At 44.1% G+C, this 25,627-nt stretch overlaps 1 protein-coding gene across 3 annotated transcripts; it reads left to right on the plus strand.

The window, feature by feature from the left end:
• The first annotated feature begins 258 nt into the window (after window positions 1-258).
• Window positions 259-24,670, plus strand: LOC139397352 (interferon alpha/beta receptor 1a). 3 transcript variants are annotated; one of them, XM_071144107.1, is made up of 9 exons: window positions 279-482; window positions 11,262-11,388; window positions 14,307-14,491; window positions 19,136-19,296; window positions 20,995-21,148; window positions 21,309-21,466; window positions 21,621-22,232; window positions 22,420-23,764; window positions 24,234-24,670. In XM_071144107.1, the coding sequence occupies exons 1-7, from the start codon at window positions 431-433 to the stop codon at window positions 21,999-22,001; spliced, it is 1,218 nt and encodes a 405-aa protein (XP_071000208.1). In that variant the 5' UTR covers window positions 279-430; the 3' UTR covers window positions 22,002-22,232; window positions 22,420-23,764; window positions 24,234-24,670. The 3 variants fall into 3 exon arrangements, with proteins under 3 accessions (XP_071000207.1, XP_071000208.1, XP_071000209.1); XM_071144106.1 differs by having other exon boundaries at window positions 259-482; window positions 21,621-23,764; XM_071144108.1 differs by having other exon boundaries at window positions 283-372; window positions 21,621-23,764.
• Window positions 24,671-25,627: the final 957 nt, after the last annotated feature.

The raw sequence follows: 25,627 nt of genomic DNA on the forward strand, positions 1-25,627 counted from the left end.
CTGAATTTCACCAACCTTGTAAAACTAAACAAAATAATCTACCAAGCATAAAATAAATTAAACTATTGTTGCAAACTAACTAGCTAGCTATATATCTAACTATCCTTCTATGTATTTACCAATATCTGATTATCCATTGATCTCATCCATGTCTTGACGACTGTTTCGCAAACTACGTACAAAAAACGTAATCACGTAGAACCAATCAGAGTAAAGTTACTGAGTTTCGACGTCATTCATACATCTCCATATATGTCATTTCGTTGGCGTCCATATCGGATTGTTTATCCGGTGATGTTCCCTTGAACCGGGAGCAACTCAACTGGCTACAGCAACTAAAGCTGGGATTGGGAAGATGAACGATCTGTGAAGGTAGTTTCTGGGGGAAAAACGTACCGTTGGATTACTTGTTAAATAATCATTATTCATCATGAAGGTGGGCTTTGCACTCGTTCTCCTCTGGTCTCTCACAATAACCAATGGTAAGTACAGCAACTAGCTAATTTAGCTGTAGTTAGAGATCCCTGTAAATGGATAGCTAACGTTACCTTCGGTCAAACTCGGTGGGTTTATATCGACTTGATTTGTAATATCTGAGAGCTATTTAAACATTCGTTTCTAATGGCGGGTGGTACGTCGGTGGTTGAAACCCGTGTGTTAACTACATGAATATAGATTATATATAGGGATACAATATTGTTATGTCTTCGACTTCACTGGGTGTGTTCGTAAATTCACTGTGGAGTGTCAGATGGTGCTCCGGACGTTTTAGAAAATTCAGAGCATTGTCAGATTGACCTGTTTTAATAAATTAGGAGTGCTCTGGTTCGAGGTGTAAGGGTTGCTCCAAGCATTCAGACCACACATGCTAGTTACTTCCAGACACCTCCTTCTGACCATTTTTCTCTCGCCCTAGCAGAGCTGCTTAGTCTGTTAGCCGCACGGCCATATTTTCACGTTACAGTGCTCGTTAACGGGAAACGGAGGGACTGACGTTACCCGTGCTAAGTAGCTCGCTATCTGCTTCTCTGAACAACTGTGTTTACACATTTGCGGCGTCTGTCTTTGTTTATACACTGAAAAATACTGTCGACTGCAACTGCGTTCACCTTTTAAAACCGTGTACAGTAAGTATTGATTTTGATGTGATATGCAAGTAAATGGATTTGTTTCTAGAACCGTGCCGCAATTGTGAATCGATTCACGCTTACATTGAGGTTTTTTAAATTTAAATTTAATTTCACCTTTATTTAACCAGGTGGCCAGTTGAGAACAAGTTCTCATTTACATCTGCGATCTGGCCAAGATAAAGCGTAGCAGTGTGACACAAACAACAACACAGAGTCGGGGCGGCAGGGTAGCCTAGTGGTTAGAACGTTGGGCTAATAACCGGAAGGTTGCAAGTTGAAATCCCCGAGTTGACTGTCGTTCTGCCCCTGAACAGGCAGTTAAACCCACTGTTCCTAGGCCGTCATTGAAAATAAAAATGTGTTCTTTTAAAAAAAAAAATTTAAGTTACACATGGAACAAACAAACGTACAGTCAATAACACAATAGGAAAGTCTATATACAAAGGAAGTAAGATTAGGGAGGTAAGGAAATAAATAGGCCATAGTGGTGAAATAAATTACAATTTAGCAATTAAACACTGGAGTGAAAGATGTGCAAGTAGAGATACTGGGGTGCAAAGGAGCAACAAAAAAACAATATAGGGATGAGGTAGTTGGGTGAGCTATGTACAGGTGCAGTGATCTGTGTGCTGCTCTGACAGCTGATGTTTAAAGTTAGTGAGGGAGATATGAGTCTACAGCTTCAGTGATTTTTGCAGTTCGTTCCAGTCGTTGGCAGTAGAGAACTGGGAAGGAAAGGCGGCCAAAGGAGGAATTGGCTTTGGGGGTGACCAGTGAAATATACCTGTTGGAGCATGTGCTACAGGTGGGTGCTGATATGGTGACCAGTGAGCTGAGATAAGGCGGGGCTTTACCTAGCAAAGACCTATAGATGACCTGTAGCCAGTGGGTTTGTTGACGAATATGAAGTGAGGGCGAGCCAACGAGAGCATACAGGTCGCAGTGGTGGGTAGTATATGGGGCTTTGGTGACAAAACAGATGGCACTGTGATAGACAGCATCCAATTTGCTGAGTAGAGTGTTTGGGGCTATTTTATAAATGACAACGCCAAAGTCTATACAAAGTTTTACCAGGGTTTGGCAGCATGAGTGAAGGATGCTTTGTTTTGTGAAATAGAAAGCCAATTATAGATTTAATTTTGGATTGGAGATGTTTAATGTGAGTCTAGAAGGAGAGTTTACAGTCTAGCCAGACACCTAGGTATTTGTAGTTGTCCACATATTCTAAGTCAGAACCGTCCAGAGTAGTGATGCTGGACGGGGTGGCAGGTGCGGGCAGCGATCGGTTGAAGAGCATGCATTTAGTTTTACTTGCTTTTAAGAGCAGTTGGAGGCCACGGAAGGAGAGTTGTATGGCATTGAAGCTCGCCTGGAGGTTAGTTAACACAGTGTCCAAAGAAGGGCCAGAGGTATAGAGAATGGTGTCGTCTGCGTAGAGGTGGATCGGAGAATCACCAGCCGCAAGAGCGACGTTGATGTATGTATACAGAGAAAGAGTCGGCCTGAGAATTGAACCCTGTGGTACCCCCATAGAGACTGCCAGAGGTCCGGACAACAAGCCATGCAAACTCTATCTGAGAAGTAGTTGGTGAACCAGGCGAGGCAGTCATTTCAGAAACCAAGGCTGTTGAGTCTACCGATAAGATTGTTGTGATTGACAGGGTCGAAAGCCTTGGCCAGGTCGACGAATACAGCTACACGGTAATGTCTCTTATCGATGGCGGTTAAGATATCGTTTAGGACCTTGAGCGTGGCTGAGGTGCACCCATGACCAGCTCTGAAACCAGATTGCATAGTGGAGAAGGTACGGTGGGATTCGAAATGGTCAGTGATCTGTTTGTTAACTTGGCTTTGGAAGACCTTCGAAAGGCAGGGTAAGATAGATCTAGGTCTGTAACAGTTTGGGTCTAGGGTGTCTCCCCCTTTGAAGAGGGGGATGACAGCGGCAGCTTTCCAATCTTTGGGAATCTCAGACGATATGAGAGGTTGAACAGGCAAGTAATAGGGGTTGCAACAATTGTGGCGGATAATTTTGGAGGTTCCTGATTGTCTAGCCCAGCTGATTTGTAGCGGTACAGATTTTTCCGCCCTTTCAGAACATGAACATCAAAAAAATGTAATGGGGCATGCTTACTTAAGATGGTGAGGAAAGCACTTTTAAAGAATAACCAGGCATCCTCTACTGTATCTATTTATTATTTAACTAAGCAAGTCAGTTAAGAGCAAATCTTATTTACAATGACAGCCAAACCCGGATGACGCTGGGCCAATTGTACGCCGCCCTATAGGACTCCCAATCACGGCCGGTTGTGATACAGCCTGAAATTGAACCAGGGTCTGTAGTGACGCCTCTAGCACTGAGATGCAGTGTCTTAGACCGCTGCGCCACTCGGGAGACTGAGGTTCTTTCAACCTTTCGCTTACTGGCCCAACGCTCTAACCACTAGGCTACCCTGCTGGTTACTGGCCCAACGCTCTAACCACTAGGCTACCCTGCTGGTTACTGGCCCAACGCTCTAACCACTAGGCTACCCTGCTGGTTACTGGCCCAACGCTCTAACCACTAGGCTACCCTGCTGGTTACTGGCCCAATGCTCTAACCACTAGGCTACCCTGCTGGTTACTGGTCCAATGCTCTAACCACTAGGCTACCCTGCTGGTTACTGGCCCAACGCTCTAACCACTAGGCTACCCTGCTGGTTACTGGCCCAATGCTCTAACCACTAGGCTACCCTGCTGGTTACTGGCCCAATGCTCTAACCACTAGGCTACCCTGCTGGTTACTGGTCCAACGCTCTAACCACTAGGCTACCCTGCTGGTTACTGGTCCAATGCTCTAACCACTAGGCTACCCTGCTGGTTACTGGCCCAATGCTCTAACCACTAGGCTACCCTGCTGGTTACTGGTCCAACGCTCTAACCACTAGGCTACCCTGCTGGTTACTGGTCCAACGCTCTAACCACTAGGCTACCCTGCTGGTTACTGGTCCAACGCTCTAACCACTAGGCTACCCTGCCGCCGGAGCTGTACTTTTATGGCCAAAATTGTCTATGCTTGGTTCAGATTTGGTCCGGACAACACACATTTTATGGTATTTGCGCATTGGTGCTCCGATGTAAAAAAAAATCCTCGTCACATAGCAAAATATTTATTCCCATATGCGCGTAAAATGGTCGACACTGTAGAGCCCTGCATAGGATACATCACCATGAAGAGAATAACATTCATATACATAATTAATTATGCATTTTCTGTATAGTACAGACCAGAGACCCGTAATAAAATTATGTCACTGGGTGTAAATCCACTTTATTTACTGTAGTTCAATAACTGAAAATGATATATTTTCACAGTCAATGTGTCATGTCATAGCTAACACCCCTTTCTTTCTGCAGATAGAGTTGAATTTGAATTCAAAGCAAATATTTAAGACTTTTTGGGAAACGTGGAGATGTTCAGTTAACGAAGGGAGATTTTACTGAAATTCTCTCGCCAAACTTTGCATCTGTGCAGTTCTTCCAGTAAATGTATTTTTCATAAAATGTTCAGTGTAAATTGTTAAAAGTAGTCCTAGAGAGAGCATAGAGATGTATGGCTTGTTAAACTTTTGAAGTCAATGGTTTTTGATTGGCATACTTAAAAACAAAAATATATTTTTTAACCCCCTTTTTCTCCCCAATTTCGTGTTATCCAATTATTAGTAGTTACTGTCTTGTCTCATTGCTACAACTTCCATATGGGCTCGGGAGAGACGAAGGTCGAAAGCCATGCGTCCTCCGAAACCGAACCAAGCTTCACTGCTTCTTAACACAGCACTCATCCAACCCGGAAGCCAGCCGCACCAATGTGTCGGAGGAAACACCGTACACCTAGCGTACTGGTCAGCGTGCACTGCGCCCGGGCCCGCCACAGGAGTCGCTAGTGCGCGATGAGACAAGCATATCCCTGCCATCCAAACCCTCCCTAACCCGGACGACGCTAGGCCAATTGTGCGTTTCCCCATGGACCTCCCGGTTGCGGCCGGCAGCGACAAAGCCTGGGCTCGAACCCAGAGTTTCTGGTGGCACAGCTAGCACTAGCCTAGCCTTAGACCACTGCCCCACCTGGGGGGGCCCTTGGCATCCATTTTTAAGTGAAAAATCTTGAGTCACAGTTTAATGCTGTCACTGTGGAATTGCCCTGTAGCCTAAGACCCTCTAGCAACCTTTTAATAGACTTGGAGAGGTTAGGTCAGGGAAGAGGAACTAAAGTCAGCAGACCCTAGCCTAGAGGTTCCTGAATTCCAATGTTCCAAATCTGTTTCAGTGCTTCAGTGACAGTTTGGAAAGTTATGCCGTTCTCCACGCTGTACAATTCCTTTATGGTTGAGTCACTTTCTGGATCTTGGATGTGTCATACTTCATGTTCAATGTTCTGTTATTTACATTGTCATCAGCAGTGTAACTGGTTTCATTGTAGCCAAGCTATTTATAACCTGGGATGATTCCCGAAACCATGGTTAGGGTTTCTGCCACACCCTCACACTTTTTTTTATAACTCCAACACCGTGGACTCTGCTTCGGAGTGCAAAGGCTGAGTTATAGGAAACGTCATAACCAGTCATAGTCATGCACAGAACAAATTAGGCAACAGGAGGATCTCGATCCAGGATTGGATTGAATGTCTCCACAGTGACCAATAAACGTAATCTTGACATCTAGCCACTTAGTTAGCAAACCAAATGCATAGTTGGAGCCCCTGAGCTGGATATAATTTGACACATCTTCGATTTCTTATAGTTATACTTGGTTTAGCAGGCACCCTGACTGTGCCCCCCCCCCCCCCCCCCCTGATTTAGAAAGAGGAAAAAAAGATACAGATTTGAGTCCGAGGGTGCACTGAAGCTTAGCACACACAGATGTTAGGGGAACTGTTCCCTCTAAATTAGATGCCCCCCCCCCCATCTGATGCAACATCCTGTTGAGGCATTGAGTCTCAGTCAAGCAAGCTCTACAAGGTTTTTCCGCACCAGCAGGAGTGGAAAATATCTCTGCTTTTGTTCTGGCCATTCTCACACACACATTCTCAAGTACATTATTTTGGGGGGTAAAGAAGGTTTGAAATGCTTTTTAAATTTGTATACTTTTTTTTTTGGGAGGGGGAAATTAGGAAATTAGGATGCAATTGCAATTTTAGGCTCTTTTAAGATATATATATATATACATGCCTTATGATGACGGTATCATTATACTCCTGATAGTGTACTCTAACATATGGAGAAGCCTGTCTTGATTCTTAAGTAAAAATGTTAACATGAATTTGTTAATATAAACAAAATATCAATAGAAACACCCCCTTTTTCTTTTGAACAATATTATAGTTGTTTCTGTTGGCTCAACTATAGTGTGCATTGTTTTTGCAGTTCAATTGTTAAATTAAAATCTCTCTACTGTCATATCTAAGCCAATATGACACCAATATCGATGAACATTTGCAAATCAACTTGACAGGCGGAACACGACACACCGCCTCTCGTCATGATCCGTCCGGCTGTTACAGAGAACCATTATACCAGATTTTTGGCAAGGTCGCTAGCATTAGGGTATTCGGACAAGGTCGCTAGCATTAGGGTATTCGGACAAGGTCGCTAGCATTAGGGTATTCGGACAAGGTCGCTAGCATTAGGGTATTCGGACAAGGTCGCTAGCATTAGGGTATTCGGGCAAGGTCGCTAGCATTAGGGTATTCGGGCAAGGTCGCTAGCATTAGGGTATTCGGGCAAGGTCGCTAGCATTAGGGTATTCGGGCAAGGTCGCTAGCATTAGGGTATTCGGGCAAGGTCGCTAGTTTTTGGTGCAACCATTTTTATTAAATTCACAATGTGTTTCTCTCACGGGCACATTTCTGCTCATTTAAAAACTAAGGATGTGGTACTTTTTATTTTTTTTAGCATTCCTAACAATGCTGACATCTTTTCAGCCCTATATCAGAGTTCTAAACCGGTCGACCAACTCAGTTGCTACGCAACAGTATCAACAGTATCAACTAGCATCTATCTAGGTAACACCAGTTGGATGAGATGCAAAGGAAGATTGATGTTTTTTTTTTTACAATTTAATCCGTTTACACAATACCCAATAATGACAAAGCAATTTTTCAGACCCTTTACTCAGTACTTTGTTGAAGCAGCTTTGGCAGCAATTACAGCCTCTAGTCGTCTTGGGTTTGACGCTACAAGCTTGGCACACCTGTATTTGGGGAGTTTCTCCCATTCTTCTCTGCAGATCCTCTCAAGCTCTCAGGTTGGATGGGGAGCGTTGCTGCCCAGCTATTTTCAAGCCTCTCCAGAGATGTTCGATCGGGTTCAAGTCCGGGCTCTGGCTGGGCCACTCAAGGACATTCAGAGACTTGTCTCGAAGCCACTACTGTGTTGTCTTGGCTGTGTGCTTATGGTCGTTGTCCTGTTGGAAGGTGAACCTTCGCCCCAGTCTGAGGTGCTGAGGGCTCTGGAGCAGGTTTTCATTAAGGATCTCTCTGTACTTTGCCCCGTTCACCTTTGCCTCTCCTGACTAGACTCCCAGTCTTTGGCGCTGAAAAACATCCCCACAGCATTATACTGCCACCACCATGCTTCACCGTGGGGATGGTGCTAAGTTTCCTCCAGACGTGACATTTGGCATTCAGGCCATAAAGCTCAATCTTGGTTTCATCAGATCAGAGAATCTTGTTTCTCATTGTCAGTCCTTTAGGTGCCTTTTGGCCAACTGCAAGCGGGCTGTCATGTGCCTTTTATTTTTTTGTCTGGCCACTACTGTAGAGGCCTGCTTGGTGGAGTGCTGCGGAGATGGAAGAACCTTCCAAAAGGACAACCATCTCCACAGAGGAACTCTGGAGACCTGTCAGTGACCATCAGGTTCTTGGTCAGATCCCCGATTGCTCAGTTTGGCCGGGCTGCCACCTTTAGGAAGGTTCTTGGTAGTTCCAAACTTCTTTCATTTAAGAATGATGGAGGCCACAGTGTTCCTGGGGACCAGAATTTTTGTTGGTACCCTTCCCTAGATCTGTGGCTTGACACAGTCCTGTCTCTGAGCTCCATGGACAATTCTTTTTTGACCTCATTGCTTGTTTTTTTGCTCTGACATGCTCTATCAACTGTGGGTCCTTTATCTAGACCGGTGTGCCTTTCCAAATCTTGTCCAGTCAATTGTTGCAGAAACATCTCAAAGATGGTCCAACAACATCATAATAATCATCCCTTGCTCGTGTGCAGTCAAACTCCATGCTTACTAACTTTGTTAGCGATGTGATAAAATGAGTGTCTTTGAACCCAACAACTGTTAAGGAAAAAAAAATAACCAAAGATGACTAAACATTCAATCAGTACTGAAAATCCAACTTTTTGGAAAAAAAATGTGCTGTCATCACCAGACGGACAATTTTTAAATCAAGTTGATGCATCTATTACAGGGTTTGTAGCGTACCGCCTAGCGTCACTGCCCTGGGATATGACGGTCTTGGGTTCGATATGTAGACAATTCTCTTTCGTGTGTAATGAGCCTATAGCCTGCTGTTCCATCTTGAGTTTTCATTTGAAGCATGTTGCTATACGTGGCTTGTTTTGGATCATTTGCAAAGACATTGGCAACTTTATTGTAGTCAAATTTTGTTCTCGGGTTATCGCAGTCACAGAGCAACCAGATAAAACCATGTGATTTAATGTTTCCTGGAGAGAATAAGTGGAGTTCGCCTTGTTGTCCTCAGGAATTTCCTTTTTCGGCTTCCAACCAATTTGCATACTCTACAAGTACATCAAATTTCTAGAGTGGGCTCTGCTAATTCTGTGTGAATCAGTTTATGAGCAGTACCAACACAGTGAATGGGGAAAATGGATTCAAAGTCAATCCATCTGCTGGTGACTTGCTGAATGTGCAATCCTAAAGGAGGGCTGTGATTGGTTAATGATCTATAATGTCCATTTCTATGTAATAGATGGATCATATCATTAAAAGTACCAGAGCCTACTCTGGAAATGTTTCTTCTGAAGAAGAGTATATTGTTTACAAACGGTATGTCTCTAAAAATAAGCTAAATCGAAAAGTGTCCTTTTGAGATGTCAATATTTTTAATGTTGATTAAATTAATGTGACAATTTTTTTTGTTTTTTATAGTCTAGACATACTCCTTATTTAGAGAGAACACTACAAGGAATTATAATGACGCCAAGATGTCTATCATGTACGGTTTACAGATCATTAGGGTCTTAAATGGCCACTTTAATCATGTTTAAATTATAATAATAATAGTTTGCTACAAAGGTAAACAGCATGTTAAACATCCTTCCTCCCAATGCTGTTCCTATGTGAGAATTACAAGAACATTCTGACATACTGAAAATATTTCTCGCTGGTGTGGAATCGGCCAATAGAAACGCTGGCTAGTGAGGTCACTGTCATTGTTACCAGTCTATTGTTTCTTTCTCACCACAGGGGTGTGTTTGCTTATTTGTTCTTCAGAGATTTTAAATATTGGATCAATTCCTCTGTTGAATATTTCATGTTGTCCACAGGACATGTGAATTGGTGGTTGGCTGTGAAGAAATACAGTGTCGTGTATTTGGCTATGCCGGATTAAGTGATATGACATGCTATTCTATAAAATCATTTCTCTGTAATTAATATTACTTGATTGAGCTAATCATGTAAATGTAATTAACTAGAGAGTCGGCACCACAAAATAATATTTATAGAGCTGTTCTCTTAATAAACTCTTAAAGACCTAGGAATATTTTACATCAATTGCAGTCAATATTAATCGTCGTCTTAATTCAGTCTCATCTGAAAGTTGTAAATTCTTGGTTATCTGCATGAACCCTGGCTAACAAGTTGAATCAGCAATACAAAATTGGGTTTAATTATTTATTTACTAAATACCTAACTAATCACACAGAATTACACATACACATAATTAAATCATAACTTGATTACAAATTACGTCATAAAGGAAAACGTCCCAAGCGGGCAGAACAGATTTGACAGCTTGTTACACAAAAGAAAAAGGGGCTGGGTTTGAGTGAAACAGCGGGAAGACTGTGGAACAAAGGGGAAAGCTATGCTATCGTGAATACAGTATCTTATGCATTCTAAATTACCGGCCATTTGGAAAAGGAAAATACAATAAATATTTACTCTGAGCTGCGCTTCGGTAGGTTGGCGGTAGATGGAAGGCCGTGTTGCCCAACCGAGTCCTTTGAAGAATGTCTCTGCTGGTAAATTGGATACGTTGTTGTGTGGTAGATGGGATACTCTGTCTGTTCCTTCTGCTGCTGTTGCTAATTCAATGGCTAGGAGGTATCACTTCTGTAGTGAATAAGAGTTCAAAGGTCATACCATTCGCAACCAAAGCTCACGCTGATGTTGGCTTCGTTCTGTAGTTATTATCTGAACCATTCTGACATCGGACCGTCTTCCTCACATCCTCGGAACAGGAGGTTATATTGTCGTCAAGGCTTTATATAGGAAGGGAGAGGAGGGCGTTTTTGAAAAGTTTTATAGTCCATGTCCCTTCACAGGGGAGGGCCACTGATTGAGCAGAGCATACTTTATGAAAACCCAAATCTCACATTTTAGAAGCTAAAATCACATTTCATCCCATCATGAATAATTTCATATTCAAACATTTTAAATTGAACAACAATTCCATGTGAATCCGATAACTCTGATGTGTAGACTTTCCACTGTAGAGTTTATGTAATCTTATCATTGATGATAATGTCTCAGATGACAACCAAATTGACATCATATTCATTAAGTACCACCGCATATGTTCAATTGGTCGGATTACCAGAATATAGTTCATTTCCCCCCACCTTCTGATGTTCCCAGAATCTCTATGTTAACCAAAGGGGTTTGCAAATGTAACATCAGTAGGGTGGAGAGAGGAAAAAGGGGGAAAGAGGTATTTGACTTTCATAAACCTACACCCTGGCCAACAGCCTAAAGTATGCAAATGTTGAGGCTATTTTAACTTCAAAGTTGCTGCCGAATCAGTTGCTTATATCCAACTCCCATCATATAACATGTAAACAACACGGTACCAAACAGTGAAGAACTATTCAGTGACCCGGTCTGCCTGTCTTACTCTCTGTGTTCCAGTGCTTGCAGAGCTGCCTCAACCTCAGAACCTGACTCTGCTCACCCTGAACACACAGTATGTACTGACGTGGGACTGGGACCAGACGACCACAGGCAACTCTGTTAGCTTCACTGTAGAGTACATGGCGTAAGTCACCAGATGCACTCACACCACCCCCGCAGACTACATACTACATGTCACATACTGTATTTCACCTCCCCCTCCTACATGTCACATACTGTACTGTAGTTCACCTCCCCCTCCTACATGTCACATACTGTACTGTAGTTCACCTCCCCCTCCTACATGTCACATATTGTAGTTCACCTCCCCTCCTACATGTCACATACTGTACTGTAGTTCACCTCCCCCTCCTACATGTCACATACTGTACTGTAGTTCACCTCCTACATGTCACATACTGTATTTCACCTCCCCCTCCTACATGTCACATACTGTAGTTCACCTCCCCCTCCTACATGTCACATACTGTAGTTCACCTCCCCCTCCTACATGTCACATACTGTATTTCACCTCCCCCTCCTACATGTCATACTGTAGTTCACCTCCCCCTCCTACATGTCACATACTGTATTTCACCTCCCCCTCCTACATGTCACATACTGTATTTCACCTCCCCCTCCTACATGTCACATACTGTACTGTAGTTCACCTCCCCCTCCTACATGTCACATACTGTACTGTATTTCACCTCCCCCTCCTACATGTCACATACTGTACTGTAGTTCACCTCCCCCTCCTACATGTCACATACTGTACTGTATTTCACCTCCCCTCCTACATGTCACATACTGTAGTTCACCTCCCCCTCCTACATGTCACATACTGTACTGTAGTTCACCTCCCCCTCCTACATGTCACATACTGTACTGTAGTTCACCTCCCCCTCCTACATGTCACATACTGTAGTTCACCTCCCCCTCCTACATGTCACATACTGTAGTTCACCTCCCCCTCCTACATGCACATACTGTAGTTCACCTCCCCCTCCTACATGCACATACTGTAGTTCACCTCCCCCTCCTACATGTCACATACTGTACTGTAGTTCACCTCCTACATGTCACATACTGTAGTTCACCTCCCCCTCCTACATGTCACATACTGTATTTCACCTCCCCCTCCTACATGTCACATACTGTAGTTCACCTCCCCCTCCTACATGTCACATACTGTACTGTATTTCACCTCCCCTCCTACATGTCACATACTGTAGTTCACCTCCCCTCCTACATGTCACATACTGTATTTCACCTCCCCCTCCTACATGTCACATACTGTACTGTATTTCACCTCCCCTCCTACATGTCACATACTGTAGTTCACCTCCCCCTCCTACATGTCACATAATGTAGTTCTCCTCCCCCTCCTACATGTCACATACTGTACTGTAGTTCACCTCCCCCTCCTACATGTCACATACTGTACTGTAGTTCACCTCCCCCTCCTACATGTCACATATTGTAGTTCACCTCCCCCTCCTACATGTCACATACTGTAGTTCACCTCCCCCTCCTACATGTCACATACTGTAGTTCACCTCCCCCTCCTACATGTCACATACTGTATTTCACCTCCCCCTCCTACATGTCACATACTGTAGTTCACCTCCCCCTCCTACATGTCACATACTGTAGTTCACCTCCCCCTCCTACATGTCATACTGTAGTTCACCTCCCCCTCCTACATGTCACTACTGTACTGTAGTTCACCTCCCCCTCCTACATGTCATACTGTAGTTCACCTCCCCCTCCTACATGTCACATACTGTAGTTCACCTCCCCCTCCTACATGTCACATACTGTAGTTCACCTCCCCCTCCTACATGTCACATACTGTAGTTCACCTCCCCCTCCTACATGTCACATACTGTAGTTCACCTCCCCCTCCTACATGTCACATACTGTACTGTAGTTCACCTCCCCCTCCTACATGTCACATACTGTAGTTCACCTCCCCCTCCTACATGTCATACTGTAGTTCACCTCCCCCTCCTACATGTCACACTGTACTGTAGTTCACCTCCCCCTCCTACATGTCACATACTGTAGTTCACCTCCCCCTCCTACATGTCATACTGTAGTTCACCTCCCCCTCCTACATGTCACATACTGTAGTTCACCTCCCCCTCCTACATGTCACATACTGTAGTTCACCTCCCCCTCCTACATGTCACATACTGTAGTTCACCTCCCCCTCCTACATGTCACATACTGTATTTCACCTCCCCCTCCTACATGTCACATACTGTAGTTCACCTCCCCCTCCTACATGTCACATACTGTAGTTCACCTCCCCCTCCTACATGTCACATACTGTACACCTCCCCCTCCTACATGTACTGTAGTTCACCTCCCCCTCCTACATGTCATACTGTAGTTCACCTCCCCCTCCTACATGTCACATACTGTAGTTCGCCTCCCCCTCCTACATGTCACATACTGTAGTTCACCTCCCCCTCCTACATGTCACATACTGTAGTTCACCTCCCCCTCCTACATGTCACATACTGTAGTTCACCTCCCCCTCCTACATGTCACATACTGTACTGTAGTTCACCTCCCCCTCCTACATGTCACATACTGTACTGTAGTTCACCTCCCCCTCCCTACATGTCACATACTGTACTGTAGTTCACCTCCCCCTCCTACATGTCACATACTGTACTGTAGTTCACCTCCCCCTCCTACATGTCACATACTGTACTGTAGTTCACCTCCCCCTCCCTACATGTCACATACTGTACTGTAGTTCACCTCCCCCTCCCTACATGTCACATACTGTACTGTAGTTCACCTCCCCTCCTACATGTCACATACTGTAGTTCACCTCCCCCTCCTACATGTCACATACTGTAGTTCACCTCCCCCTCCTACATGTCACATACTGTACTGTATGTCACCTCCATGTCACATGATACCGTATTTCACCTCCTACACCCAAACAGTGACTCGTCTGCTTTATTTTACCACCATGAGAGTCATGATCTGGTATTAGGCCAAGACTGCCTCTCATCACTGACCCTCTTGCTCGCTCCCCAACAGGAAGTACAAGATGAAAATGAAGAAGAAGAACTGGAGCCGTGTGTGTGAAAGGACCACACGCACCCGCTGTGACCTCACAGGTTCTGATCTGCACTACCTGGGAATGTACGTTCTCCGAGTCCGAGCCAGCGCAGACGGAGTCAACTCGGACTGGGTCAACAAAGACTTCTGCCCTGATATCGATGGTGAGAGGAATGGGAGAAGGCAGACAGACTTGAGCACAGATGGGAAAAACTAAATGAGAGAAGAAAATCAACACCGTTGCGAACATTCACACATTTAAACGCCCACCAACACCTACACACCAACAGCCACAAGCGTGTGTTGATTGGGTTTGAGTTTATTTTATTTTTTACAGGGACAGTGCACATTAATCAACGTTTCAGTAAAAGTGACGGTTTTAGCCAGCAGGCTAATTTTCAACCTCAGTCCCTGGGCAGGTTATTAAAAACAATTACAATATAGACAATCATTGAGCAGTGAGCACACGCAGAGCAACGTAGGACAAGCAAGACGTAGCATACACGCAGAGCAACATAGGACAAGCAAGACGTAGCATACACGCAGAGCAACATAGGACAAGCAAGACGTAGCATACACGCAGAGCAACATAGGACAAGCAAGACGTAGCATACACGCAGAGCAACATAGGACAAGCAAGACGTAGCATACAGACAGATTAACATAGGACAAGCAAGACGTAGCATACAGACAGATTAACATAGGACAAGCAAGACGTAGCATACAGACAGATTAACATAGGACAAGCAAGACGTAGCATACAGACAGATTAACATAGGACAAGCAAGACGTAGCATACAGACAGAGCAACATAGGACAAAATGCAGCAAGATAAAATTCACAAAAGCAACAGTGTTTCCATACTTCACAAGCTACAGACAACATGGAAAATGGCAACACAGCTAATGACCATGTTCACAAATCTGATTGACCTTTTAGCCATTTTGTGAAAGTGTGATATGTGGTGCAGTTATGTGTGTCTGATGGCAGTGTATTCCAGACATGGGAAGCTCTCACAGAGGAAACGGATTTACTAAAGGTGCTTTTCCTTAAGGGAACTATACAGTCACCTCTCATGGCGGACCTAGTGGATCTGCTGCCATTTGTCTGGGTTTTCTGTTTAACAAAAAGTGGAGTGGAGCCAGAGCCAGGCCATTTAGGATCTTGAATACAAGACATGCGTAGGTGTATTGCACAATATTTTTCCTGCTCAGGAGCTCATGCTTTCTGAGGATGTAACAGTGATGATGGCTATTGGGCTTCCTATCAAGCACTTTGAGAGCCTACTTGTTGACAGACTGAATAGGTTTTAATGTTGTACAGGAAGCTTGGGCCCAACTAGTCAAGCGGTATGTTAAGTGGGGGAGTATCATAGATTTGAAGTACAGTTTTGCTACCTCTGTAGTCAAACAATTTCGTATAAATCGGAAATGAGCTAGGTTGAATTTTGTTATTTGAATTAACTTTTTCACATGCTTTTTAAAAGAGAGGTTGGAATCAAGTATGATGCTAAGGTACTTAAAATCAGATACCACCTGGAGCTTCTCCCCTGACACATAGACATCTGGCTCAGTAGCATCTGTTGCCCTCTTTGTGAAGAACATGCAAACAGTTTTTTTTCATTTCATTTTTCACATTGAGATGCAAACACGAGTCGCTGAGCCACTTTGTAACCTGGACCATTACAGTAGTGAGTTCTTGTGCAGCTTGTTGTTTGCTCTGCATGCACATATATCACTATCACTATATATCACTATTAATCACAATGATTTATTCTAGCGCATCTAATATTGAGATCGCTTTTCAGGACTTATAATTGGCTTTTGATGTTATTCAGAGGCATCTTTTCAAATGGACACTTGTGCTTAATGCAAGAAACTAAATGTATGATTTTTTTTTCTTCTCTTAAAGTTAACAGATGGCGTCACACATTTGATAGGGTCACCTATATGTATCTTGGGAATTGGTTAGATGAAAAGCTGAATTTGAAACAATATTGATAACCTGATGAAGAAACTGACGTTGAAATTGGGTTTCTATTTTAGGAACAAATCTTGCTTTTCAATATCTGTCAGAAAGGATCTTGTTCAAAGCACTTTATCGGTCCTCGATTTATGGTGTTATTGTCTATATGCAGACATCCACAAGTACCTTACATTAAGTCCAGAGTGTATCATGGTGCTTCAAGATTCATGAAAAATGCTACATCAATTACCCATGGTGCAATGTACCTCTCCACCAGGAGGCTAAAGCACTGGTATACTGGTACACAACTCCCTTTGTATCTCTGTTCATTACTGACCAGATCAGTCACTCAATACAGTCTTCGTTCAGTCGCTGCTGTCCTTGTCTGTTCCTTAGTCTAGAACTGAGATGGGGAAGGCTAGAACTGAGGTGGGGAAAGCAATCTTTTTCCCATAATGCCTTCATCCTGAAATATGCTTCAAAAGATATTAAAGTTATGGGAGTTGGTGTCTTGGCCTGTTTTTAAGACGCTGATCGACGACACTGTTTGTGATAGCTGCAGTTTTTTCTAATCTTCAAATATATCTGTAACTTGTGACACTTAAGCTGTGTTCGAATACTCACACGAACTGCTCTAACTGTACTATTAGTGACTTAAATTGAGTATGTAGTCTGCTTATTGGTCATAGTGTGGATGTAGTTAGTATGCCAAAAGTTCCCGGATGTTGTAATTTTAACAAAGTATAATTTTAACAAAGTATACAAGCAGTAGACACCATTTCTGTGCTTTTAGGGCCCATAATGCAAATCCTCAGAAAAGGGGGTGTGGCTTCACAACATTTTCAGATTTGTAGTAAATGGTTGAAAATAAGCAGCCGAGGTCTGACGAGAGAGGATACAAATTCTCATTGCTTTAACTAATTATGACAAATGTTGAGTAATGTAATAAAGTAATTACTTTTCAAATAAGTTACATATTTTGTTAGCTACGCTATCCTTACGAACCACATAGCATATTACAGCAGTATGTACTGGTTTGTGAGCTAGCTAGCTACCTAACGTTAGTTGGCTACTAATACATTGGACTTTCCAGTATATTAACTATATGCTATCTAACTACCCAACGTTTATTGACTTGATTATTCACGTCATGCTTAGCTAAGTGCTATAGTCGTTGTGTGTTCTCAATGGACATTGTTAATTCACTCTGGCTAGCTACTCCGATTTCAGAGCACTCTCTTGTGCCAGAGCGCAGAATAAATTATGAATTTATGAACGTGCTTCTACACCTGCATTGCTTGCTGTTTGGGGTTTTAGGCTGGGTTTCTGTACAGCACTTTGAGATATCAGCTGATGTACGAAGGGCTATAAAAATAGATTTGATTTGAACTCGCAATACCGGTGTCAGTAAACATCCGCAAAAAAAAAAAGCGTAATTACATTCTTTCCATTGGCACAGTTAGTCACCAACGCTCTGGATAACATGAAACCAGCCTAACCAGCTCTGCTAGGGCGAGTACAATGGTCAGAGTGAAGTGTTCTCTCATTTGTGTCTGGAAGTAGCTAGCCAACGTTAGCCAGTTAGCTTGGGTGCTTGACTTCCGCTTTTGAGGCCAGAGCGTCCGATGTGCTCTCTGAACTCTCCCGGAGCGACGCGCTCTGAATTTATGAATGCCCAGATCGCATTCTGGCACGTCCGATTTACGAACCCACCCGAAGTTGTGGGATGTCTAGCTAGTAATCTGCAACGCTAACAAGCTAGCAAGACTTTGCACAGCAACGGTATCAATTTCCGGTAGACAGGCGACGTGCAAGTCCCCTCAACTGAAAGGATACCGTTAGTTTACAGTTAACTAAAGTGAATTAATAGTATGTTAGTATCGGTAGTTGGTTTCTATGACTACGCTGCTATTTCCCTGTTTTGCCTTCTTGCCTCGCAAAACAGGTTAACATCAATGTGTCACGAAGCTCAAAGCCCGTAACAAAAGGGAGACAACGAGTAACTAAGTACAATATACAATGGTGTGTGTAATCAGTAGTGTAAGTGAGTGTTTTGCATACATGAATGTGATAATGCAGGGTGTTGAAAGGTGCCAAAGCAAACAACCAAAAAAAAAACACCAAGATACACAACAATCTATAAAGGTGTCTGCATGGAGAGAGTCTCCTCCATGAATGGGGAAGTGGTGTATTTATCCTAGGAGACACCGGGCCCAGGTGTTTCCCATGTAGCTGACGACCCTCCCAACTCCGCCCACCGGCATCCTAATAAGGAAACTAGAACAAAGGGAGAATACGGCAGACAGAGTGGGAGGGTCGTCACAAATGGGTCTTACCTGGTTAAATACAATTAAAATAACGCGCCAACACACAACACTATCCTCCTGCACACACACACACACACACACACAACACTATCCTCGCGCGCACACAACACTATCATCGGCGCACACACACACAACACTATCATCGCGCGCATGTAACAGTATAAGTTTAAACCGTCCCCTCGCCCATACCCGGGCGCGAACCAGGGACCTTCTGCACACATCAACAACTGACACCCACGAAGCATCGTTACCCATCGCTCCACAAAAGCCGCGGCCCTTGCAGAGCAAGGGGAACAACTACTTCAAGGTCTCAGAGCAAGTGACGTAACTGATTGAAACGCTATTTAGCGCACACCGCTAACTAAGCTAGCCGTTTCACATCCGTTACACGCACACACACACACAACACTATTAGTTAATCTGTCATTCACCAAGAATCATTCCCAGGACTCTGGAGTTGGCTGTATTGTAACTCTTGAGTTTATTTAGGTCTTATCTGTTCTTCCCCCTGTCTAGCTTCGTTGGGCCCACCGTCCAGGGTGGAGCTGGCTCCTGTGGGGAACCTGCTGGATGTGACCATCTCTGACCCCCTGACCAGCACCCAGCACTCCATGAAGGAACACGTCCTTTTCCTGTACTACCGCATCCTGTACTGGAGCCGCTCTGATGACCCTCAGGTACTGGCACAACCTTCTGCCTTGTTTTGTTGCCTAAAGACTCCTGGGCCTCTCCTCAGTAACCCTGGGACTGCTATCACCTGGGCCTCCCCTCAGTAACCCTGGGACTGCTGTCACCTGGGCCTCCCCTCAGTAACCCTGGGACTGCTGTCACCTGGGCCTTCCCTCAGTAACCCTGGGACTGCTGTCACCTGGGCCTTCCCTCAGTAACCCTGTAACTGCTATAAAATACCAGAAACTACAACATGTAACATTCTAAACAACAAACTTAAGGATAGGAACACAAGTGTGTTTTTCTATTGTTGGATTCGGGGTAGACTTTGATAAGGCATTGATAAGGGGAGATGGGTGGAGATCTTAGAACCTAACAATGTCACTGAGGGAGAGAGGGTATTGTAACGTTTACATTATGTCAGGATATGTCACTGAGGGAGAGAGGGTAACGTGTAACGTTTACATTATGTCAGGATATGTCACTGAGGGAGAGAGGGTAACGTGTAACGTTTACATTATGTCAGGATATGTCACTGTTAGCCACCAGGGATCCTCTGGGAGGAGAAGACAGTCTGGTATCAATCACCATGACAGCCTTGAGTTGGGGAGGAGTGAGCACTTTGGGGTAGAGGTCAGGTCAGATGAACTGAGGAAGAACTGATATCACCAAGGTTCTGTCTAACAACAGAGATGCATTGGCTGTTGGGTTGTGGAAGAGGAGACTCAGCCTAGGAGATAGGGTTAAATATCAATGCTTGTGTGAAGTGTGTTTTTTTTTTTTTTTTTGTCCGAATCACCGCTGTAACGACCCTTTGGGAAGAATTAAACTTGGTTTAGCTTCTCTAGTGCCCGTGAGTTATTTAGCATTATGCAGGGAACTGGTTGGTGCTTTGTATTCTAGAAGGATTTGAAGTGTTCTATGGTGGTGCTCTGTTTTCTAGAAGGTTTTGAAGTGTTCTATGATGGGGCTTTGTATTCTGGAAGGTTTTGAAGTGTTCTATGATGGTGCTTTGTATTCTAGAAGGTTGTGAAGTGTTCTATGATGGGGCTTTGTATTCTGGAAGGTTGTGAAGTGTTCTATGATGGGGCTTTGTATTCTGGAAGGTTGTGAAGTGTTCTATGATGGGGCTTTGTATTCTAGAAGGTTGTGAAGTGTTCTATGATGGGGCTTTGTATTCTGGAAGGTTGTGAAGTGTTCTATGATGGTGCTTTGTATTCTAGAAGGTTTTGAAGTGTTCTATGATGGTGCTTTGTATTCTAGAAGGTTGTGAAGTGTTCTATGATGGTGCTTTGTATTCTAGAAGGTTGTGAAGTGTTCTATGATGGTGCTTTGTATTCTGGAAGGTTTTGAAGTGTTCTATGTCAGTTGTTCCATGTTCTCTGGAACTCTTCCAGTTGAAACAACATCAATAACCCTTCTGCTGTGTCCCTGTGTTACACCAGAGCAGATAGGTATGATTTATATATCATCTGTATATCCCAAACCTTTCCTGGAGTACCCCCAACTGTTCCACTTTTTGAGACGTATTCAGGACTAGCACATCTGATTCAACTTGTGAAGGGCTTGATGAGTTCACCACTAGAATCCCATGTGCTCCTACTGGAATGGGTGAAATAAGTGGAACGTCTGGGGGGGTAGTGCAAGACAGGGCAGCGTATCCCAACCCTGTCTGATTTTATAACGTGTTCTTATTGGATGTTCAGGGTCTGAAGCCTAAAGTGTTGGACTCTAGCAACAACCTGGTGACGCTGCCTGAGTTGGAGGCCTGGACGTGGTACTGTGTCATGATCCAGTCTCGCTACGACTACTACAACAAGACTAGCAGCTACACAGAACCCCAGTGCATGCAGACGGAGGGTAGGAATGAACACTTGACACTAAAGGCTTGGAGATTGGTTTCCAAATTGCTTGACAAATTACCTACCTGTATAATGTGTGTGTAGAGATGCCAGAGAGCGTGTTTTACAGGAGTAATTGCATAATAAGGCCACTAAAGTGTGACTGTTCTCGTCCTCAGGTGACACCCCGTACGGGCAGATCTTCCTGTACTTCCTGGTCTCCATGATGGTGTGTTTCCTGCTCGTGTTGCTTTCCTCCTACGCCTTCTTCAGGTTCTACAGAGGCCTCAAAAACACCTTTTACCCCTCTATCCAGCTGCCTGCACACATCCAGGAGGTAGGCCTCACAAACGCTTACTCAACAGTAAACAGCATAACAGTAGTATCCAGGTGTACCATCCATCCTCTTGGTTGGTGGGTGTGTCTGTGTGTTTAAGGGTGGTTGGGAATAAGTAATGACAATTTATCTTTCTCTCTTCCCCTCCCCCCAGTACCTCTGTGACTTCTCCCCCGGCTCCGACATGCCCCGCCTCCTCACTGCTGATTCAGAGGCGGAGCTGTGCTGTGATAAGCTGACCATCTGTCCTGAGGTGGTGCTACTGGAGATACACGTCCCTCCTCCCCTCACAGCGCCCCCCTCAGAGCTGGAGCAGGACAGCGGCAGGCACATCCGCCAGGACAGCGGAGACTCTGGAATCTACTCCACAGAGGGAGGCTCCGCCCAGCAGGGTCGTAGTGGTGGGGAGCCAATCAGGAGAGACCAGGAAGTGGACTCCTGGCAGACACTGGAGCAGGTCAAGATGGAGGAGATGGGGAGAGAGTTGGCTGACGAAAGAGATCTGGACGAGGGGGTTGTGGATGTTTGCGTCTGAGGAGAAATGGAGAGAGGAGAGCTGGGTGGAAAGCATCAATGATGGTTGGCGATTTGTAACGAGGAAATGAGAACGGTTGCACAGAATGTTCTCAAGTCTCCGTCTTGCTGCTTTTCCTCAAAGGACACTGAAGACGATGACGTCTCTGAGCCAAAGACGCATCGTCACCTGTCCTGCCTACATTAAAGGAAACATCTACTCCAAAACTATCTCATGATATTGTTTCATTAAGTGCACTGTTGACACAGTCCCAAAATGTTTTGCATGTCAACAGATACGTTTTCAAAATAGTGGACGTTCAAGAAGCAAAGTGTCACGTGATGTAAAATGCATCATTGGAGCCAAGTGCTTCTTGAAAGTCCAATATTTTGAAAACGTATCTGTTGACATGCAAAACATTTTGGGACTGTGTCAACAGTGGACTTAATGAATCCCATTTTGCTGTGTTTTTTTTTTCAAGGGTATAGAAACAAGCTTTAAAATGTCAGATTTAGTATGAGGGTGGGGGCCCATTTGACTTCAAGATTTCTAAAAGACCCCGGTCCATCTTGCTTTTCTATGGCCGGTGTAATGACTGACATGTTTTAGTGTAGTTTGGAACACGTTTATCTCATCTCAAGACTCGGCTGGTCACAGCCAAGGGCGTACTTTCTGTTCCCAGTGAATTCTGACACTGTCGCTCCATTTTAGCGTCCTGTGAAGTGTGTGAATCCAGGGGGAAACAGGGTAGCTCATTGTGTTTAAACAACAGGGTATCAGTTTCAACAATTTCAATCCTAAAAAATCAACCTATTTTTCCAGTCAAGACATTTTCTTGAAAAGGAATGGTTCTGGTTAATTCATCTTCAAAACGAATCCTGTCGTGTGTTTGTGTGTGTGTGTGTGTGTGCCTTGGATAGATAAGACAGTACATTGGCAGCAGTGCATTTCGTGTGTGGGCGTGTGTTGTCAGTGTAAGTACTGAATGTCTGAGAGTCCTGTGTGTGTGCGTGCTTAGTATGGATGATAGACAGTACATTGGCAGTAGCGTATTTGGTGTGTGTTGTTAGTGTAATTACTGAATGTCCTGTGTGTACATAGTCAATGCATGTAGTCCGGGTAGCCATTTGAAGAGCTATTTCGCAGTCTTAAGGCTTGGTTATAGAAGCTGTTCAGGGTCGTGTTGGTTCCAGACGTGGTGCACTGTGGTTGCTCGAGTCTTTCACAACGTTTGGGGCCTTCCTCTTGACACCGCCTGGTATAGTGGTCCTGGATAGCAGGGAGCTCTGCCCGGGTGATGGACTGGGCCGTAATCCGTGATGGTTTGCCCTGCCACATCTGAGTGCCTGTTGTTTTTTTTATTTTTTATTGTGTTACTTTTAGAAACATTTAATTAGTTTTGTCCTTTTATGATTCTTATAGAATCTGACATCAGGAAGTGTCATGTTTTCTTATTATTTGACTTCATCTTTGTTTTGAAAGGTGCTTTGGTCCGACTGTTACTGGTTGGGCCCCTGAGTCTTAAACAAGAACTGAATCCCTGAAGGTCTATGTTTATTGATGTCTCTCTTCCTCTTTCTGATGGTTTGTTCGCTGAGGTGGAACAACTTCCACCTAGAGCAGGGCTGCCCAACCCTCTTCCTGGAGATCTACTGTCCTGTAGGTTTTCAGTCCAACCCTAATTTAACATTTCTGATTCCGCTAGTTAAGGTCTTGTTGAGCAGCTAATGAGTAGAATCAGGTATGTTTTTTAAATTAAGGTTGGACTGAAAACCCACAGGACGGTAGATCTCCAGGAAGAGGGTTGGACTGAAAACCCACAGGACGGTACATCTCCAGGAAGAGGGTTGGACTGAAAACCCACAGGACGGTACATCTCCAGGAAGAGGGTTGGCCTGAAAACCCACAGGACGGTACATCTCCAGGAAGAGGGTTGGCCTGAAAACCCACAGGACGGTACATCTCCAGGAAGAGGGTTGGCCTGAAAACCCACAGGACGGTACATCTCCAGGAAGAGGGTTGGCCTGAAAACCCACAGGACGGTACATCTCCAGGAAGAGGGTTGGCCTGAAAACCCACAGGACGGTACATCTCCAGGAAGAGGGTTGGCCTGAAAACCCACAGGACGGTACATCTCCAGGAAGAGGGTTGGCCTGAAAACCCACAGGACGGTAGATCTCCAGGAAGAGGGTTGGCCTGAAAACCCACAGGACGGTACATCTCCAGGAAGAGGGTTGGCCTGAAAACCCACAGGACGGTACATCTCCAGGAAGAGGGTTGGCCTGAAAACCCACAGGACGGTACATCTCCAGGAAGAGGGTTGGGCAGCCCTGGCCTAGAGGTTTTTCCACTACATTTTGGCAAAGTTAAAACAAGGAAATACTCAGCATAGCATTTGGATAAGAAGTGACATGAAACCAAATGCATTAACAAATCGCCATACCTTGGTATCTGTCAAAGCCTCATAACCACAGCCAATGCAAATGTTTATCGTCTACGCTTTATACCAAGCTGACGTCTGAAGGAGAGTTATAATTACCTAGTGTGAGTCAAGTAGTCCTGGTGAATAGTGTTCCCAAAATATCGTCGCATTTTATATCGTTGGGCATGCTGTGCAATACTGAACGTGCTGTAAACTATTGCTTCCAAATGGAGTTGAATTCCTATTAAAGAAAGTATCTCTCATCTCATACCCCTTGCCCCAGGCCTTTTATTGCATACTGACACTGTACTGATTTTTCTGTGTAGTCTGTTAATTTATTAATCACACTGGGGCGGGAAGATGTGATTGTGAACATGTTGCCTCACGTAGGTTATTGATAGATTCTGGGTTAAACCTTAGACCATTGTTTATATTCAGAAGTATCTTATTTAAGGAGTGATAGCGACTGGTTTTTGTTTTACATCAGAAGTTAATGGTTATCTGTAGGAGCCAGATGGCTTTGGAATGTGTTGGGTGGACGGGAGGAAGTCACAGGATTGCTATAGGGGATACGGATTGTGATCTGTGGGTTAGGAAAATGAGGGGTTGAGGTCAGATTGCCTTAAGGTAGAAATTATGGTTTATTACCTTTCTGTCAAACCATAATAGATGTAAGGGTTGGTGAGAAGGAGTGCCTACATTTGGATTGTGTGTGTGAGCATATTACACACACACACACACACACACACACACTTGAAGTTGAAGTTTTACATACACCTTAGCCAAATATATTTAAATTCTATTTTTCACAATTCCTGACATTTAATCCTAGTAAAAATTCCCTGTTTTAGGTCAGTTAGGATCACCACTTTATATTAAGAATGTGAAATGTCAGAATAATAGTGGAGAGAATCATTTCAGCTTTTATTTCTTTCATCACATTCCCAGTGGGTCAGAAGTTTACATGCACTCAATTAGTATTTGGTAGCATTGCCTTTAAATTGTTTAACTTGTGTCAAACGTTTCGGGTAGCCTTCCACAAACTTCCCACAATAAGTTGGGTGAATTTTGGCCCATTCCTCCTGACAGAGCTGGTATAACTGAGTCAGGTTTGTCGGCCTTTCACACGCTTTTTCAGTTCTGCACACAAACTTTCTATAGGATTGAGGTCAGGGCTTTGCCATGGCCACTCCAATACCTTGACTTTGTTGTCCTCAAGCCATTT

This window comes from Oncorhynchus clarkii, unplaced genomic scaffold (genome assembly GCF_045791955.1).
Source record: "Oncorhynchus clarkii lewisi isolate Uvic-CL-2024 unplaced genomic scaffold, UVic_Ocla_1.0 unplaced_contig_4953_pilon_pilon, whole genome shotgun sequence".
NCBI lineage: Eukaryota > Metazoa > Chordata > Actinopteri > Salmoniformes > Salmonidae > Oncorhynchus > Oncorhynchus clarkii.